This window comes from Sturnus vulgaris, chromosome Z (genome assembly GCF_052056855.1).
Source record: "Sturnus vulgaris isolate bStuVul1 chromosome Z, bStuVul1.hap1, whole genome shotgun sequence".
NCBI classification, from domain to species: Eukaryota; Metazoa; Chordata; class Aves; order Passeriformes; family Sturnidae; genus Sturnus; species Sturnus vulgaris.
Genome location: NC_142283.1, coordinates 10,648,733 through 10,652,779, shown reverse-complemented (window position 1 = coordinate 10,652,779; position 4,047 = coordinate 10,648,733). Strand labels below are relative to the sequence as shown.

At 51.4% G+C, this 4,047-nt stretch overlaps 1 protein-coding gene across 1 annotated transcript; it reads left to right on the top strand.

The window, feature by feature from the left end:
• The first annotated feature begins 1,788 nt into the window (after nt 1-1,788).
• LOC148219657 (inositol 1,4,5-trisphosphate receptor-interacting protein-like 1) lies at nt 1,789-3,078 on the top strand. Its single transcript, XM_088157312.1, has 2 exons — nt 1,789-2,115; nt 2,491-3,078. Exons 1-2 carry the CDS (start codon nt 1,789-1,791, stop codon nt 3,076-3,078), a joined length of 915 nt encoding a protein of 304 aa, XP_088013438.1.
• The last annotated feature ends 969 nt before the right edge of the window (nt 3,079-4,047 follow it).

Below are 4,047 nucleotides of genomic sequence, written 5' to 3'. Positions count from 1 at the left end.
AGGAGACAAACCCTGGAAGGGCAGTTGAAGTTCTGAGTCTTTCCAAGTGGAAGCATAGCAAGTAAAGAAATTAAAGAAAGAGGGAAGCAATATCTAATGAGAGCCACCCATGATCTAATGAGATCAGTCCACCCATACCTTGTCAATATTCTGCTTGGCAAACCAACAAATTCTAAATACAGTCATGGAGATGTCTTTCATAGCATATCTTACATGTTACTCTGCAAAGGGCTGAGTTTGCCTTCCTAAAAAATGGAATTGGCAAATGGAAAGCCCCAGGCCTTGAAGAATTGCTGACCAGAAACCTGAAAACCCAGAAGCACCAAAGCACAGGAGTTTAATCCAGTGCAGAATTGCTGTGTGAAACCAGGCTGGGTTATCAACATCATGCTAGTCAGGAGATATAAAGGTGTCTATCCACGATGGCAGCAGGCAATGTTGTTCAGTTGAATTGAACTCACACACAGTGTCTGACTCAGAAAGTCACTTGGCAGGCAGGATACCAAACATGGCACACTGTTAAATGTGTCAAGAGTTGCCCTGAAGCTGTTACCATTTGTTCATCATGGTAGAGGTGAAATTTCACAGAAAGTGAAATTTCAAGAGTTGTAGGTATTTGAAATTTGATTTTATGTGTTGGTTCCTTCACTGAGCTTAATTTTCTTGTTTTGTTTTTTTTTTTCTGAAATCATTCTGAAATTTAGGAAATTTTTAAATATAAATAAGCCTGAAATTGAGGGATTCTTTTGGGAAAGTGAGAGTATTTTTCCCAGCATTCCTATGCTTTAACTCAGGTCAGGTGGGGACTATCCAAAGACTGGAACCACTTGTGTGTCAAGCCCAGAATCACGTGTGCTGACAAGAATGAACTTCTCAAATCTCAAATCTAAGTGTGCAGAGTTGGTGCAGATAAACAAACAAGAAATGCTCTGAGCAAAACGTCCCCATTCTCCCCAGGAGCATGGCAGTGATATTGCACCAGAGAGCAGCAGGGGAAAAAAAATCTGTAACACTTCACATGTGTTGGTTTGCCCTTTGGTTTGCTGCTGAGTGCTCCAGCCAAATTGTACAGCTCTCAGACAAGAGGCTGTGGCCAGGTGAGGATCGATCTCTTCTCCCAAGAAACAAGGGATAGGAAGAGAGGAAATGTGCTCGAGTTGCAGCAGGTGAGGTTTAGGTTCTCCTAGAGGGCAGTCAGGGGTGGTCAGCACAGGAAGATGCAGCTCCAGTCCCCATGTTCCTTTCCATGATGACTTTAGGGTGTGTGCAGCCTGGATCCAGAGCACCCTGGAGGGCTCCTGTGGCTGGCTTTGCACTCAAGGTGAGGATGCCCAGGAGCTGCTGAGGGATGAAGGCCGGGCCTTGTGGGCTGGGAGGTGGCTCTGGGGGCTGTGACATGCCAGAGCATGGGTCACAGTGGGAGCTGTGAGCAGGGGCACGGCCAGCCTGGCAGCTGAGTGACGTGGTTCTGCTGGCTGTGACATCACACAGGACAGGTCACACTGACACCTGTGTCCAGAGGCAGCAGCGGGCAGTTGGATTGTGACAGCCAGTGAGTGCACACGCTGGGGAATGCTGGGCTGGATGGGGGCTGGGAACGATGCCCTGGAGGTTTAAACCCAGAGTGAGAGCAGGGGCCCTCAGGGCAGGGCACTGTCCCCACGGCTGGGGAAGAGGGCCTTGGGGCTCCCACTGTCCCCCAGAGAGGCTCTGGGGACATTCCAGGTGCTGTCAGCCCAGTGCTCCCTCCCAGCCAGATGTGCTGAGCCCCCTTTCTCCCACCAGGCCATGTCTCCAACACTGGCTTTCATCCTGGCCCTCTTAGCTGCCCAGACTGGGCTGAAGGTAGACCTGGAATTTGATAAGGATGAAGTGAAGCGGATGTGGGAGCGTGAGGAATTTCTGCACCAGGAGATGTCTCGGCTCCTGCAGGAGGTTGAGGGCACCAGTGGCATAATGGAAACCCTGCTCTGTCCTGCACTGAAACAGCACTGGCTGCTTTGGGGCAGTGCAGCAGCCCTGGTTCTGGTAGCTATGGCCTACGGTCTGCTCAGGAGAAGGAAGTGTGGATTTGCCAGCTGCAGGGAGCAAGAGAGAGTCAAGAGAAAGAAGACTGTCAGCTTCAAGTTCCACACTGAGGAGAAGGTCAGCAGTGAGGTGCTTGGCTATGAGAAGGTCAACAGCAAGAAGAATGTCAGTAGCTGGGTGACAGTCAGTAGCCAGGAGAAGGATGGCAGCAGAGAAGTTTAGCAGTCAGGAGAAGGTTGGAAGTGAGGAGAAGGTTGAGAGCAAGGAGAAGGTCAAGGGTGCAGGCAGTGGTGGCAGCACTTTGGCTGTGCCCACCCCATCACCAAGGGGCACATCCAGGATAAGGCTGGAATGGGCTGTCAGCAACCTGGTCTAGTTGAGAATGTCCCTGCTCATCGCTGCGGGCTCGCCTTTCTAGGTCACTCCCAAGCCCAACTGTTCTGTGACTTTGTGATTCTACAGCAGGGCCTGCCCAGCATGAAGGTGCTGAAGGAGCTGGTGGACGAGCTCCTCGGTGTGTGCCGAGTGCTCTCCCGGAGGAATTTCATGCCAGAGTTGCACCCAGCCACTGGCACGGACAGCAGCTCTGAAGCCTGGAGCATCCAGGAGGACAGCAGCGCCTACCGCCCGCTGGTCATCCTGCGGCCACCCCCCGGCCACTCCTTCACCCCAGAGAGCACAAAGCAGCCTCCAGCCGGGCGCATCCGTGTGGCACTGGAGTGCCTGTGCTCAGGGGAGCAGCTGCTGGGGCAGATGTGCTTTCTCCATGCCCCTGGTGGCCAGCTGCCCTGGCATCAGGACTGGTACCTGCTGGACACCCTCTGCACAGGCTCGTTCTTGGACGCAGAGAAAGTGGTCCACTGGGTCCAGATGTTGGTGGCATCAGCCTGGCTGCTTTTGCCACAATCACATCACTTCCAGCTCACGGCACTGCCCTCCAGCAAGTCCTGCAGGTGGCAGCTGAGCAGCACCTCTGGACTGCACTGCAGGATTGAGATGGATTTGGCCGTGCAGCAAGGCAGCTCAGGTGCCTACCTGAGCCCTGAGTAGGCAGCAGCCAGGTCTGCCAGCAGCACCGTGTGGGTCACAGAGCTGCCACCTCTCAGAGTCATGGCCATGATGCCACTGCTGCTGAGGTGACAGCATTGTTGGCAAAAGGAGATGAGGAAGGTGAAGTCAACCATTCCTCATGGGACTTTTTTTATTGTGTTCTGTTAGGATTCTTTAGTTCCTTTATTATGAACTCTGAAAAATGTAGCCAAATCATAATAATTCTAAAACCTCCCAAGGCAGAGCTGGGAAGGTGTTGAGGGTTGAATTGTTCCCTTTTCTTTCTGTGGAATTTCTCCCATTGTTATGCTAAGTGGCTACACCTTAAAAACGATAATGTTCTCTCACAGGGGGGTGGGTGGAGGGAGGCGGGGGCGGGGGGGAGACCAGAAAAGGCAAAGTGTCCAGAGATAGCAGAATGAGGTGGGAGAGCAGCAGAGCGATGTCCAACAGCAGGGAGCGTGGATCTCGGTGCTGGGATGGCAGTGGAGTTGCTAGCTCGGAGCACGGGGCGTCCTCTCACTTCACGAGCCAAGCGAGAAAAGTTCCAGCCCGCTCCAGACCCCCCCATCCCACCTTTCCTTTTCCGGTCTCCCCCCCCCCCCCCCCCCCCACTCCGTCCACCCACCCCCCTTCCAGAGAACATTATTGTTTTTAAGGTGTAGCCACTTAGCATAACAATGGGAGAACTTCCAGAGGAAGAAAAGGGAACAATTCAACCCCCAACAGAAGGTTAACATGATTTCGAATATGTCTGTTTTTGTTGAGAAAAATTCTACATCCATATTTTCCTACACCACTTTTTTAATTAAAAAATATAATAAATTTCTTTGACTAATATTTGGTTTCCCAGTAAGTCACTTGTGATGAGAATACAGACAAGTCACAAACATTAGTAAATTGTCAATAAAAGCAATTACAGTGGCAATTAAAAAATTCATCAGTTCTCCCAGAGCTCCATCTCAACTC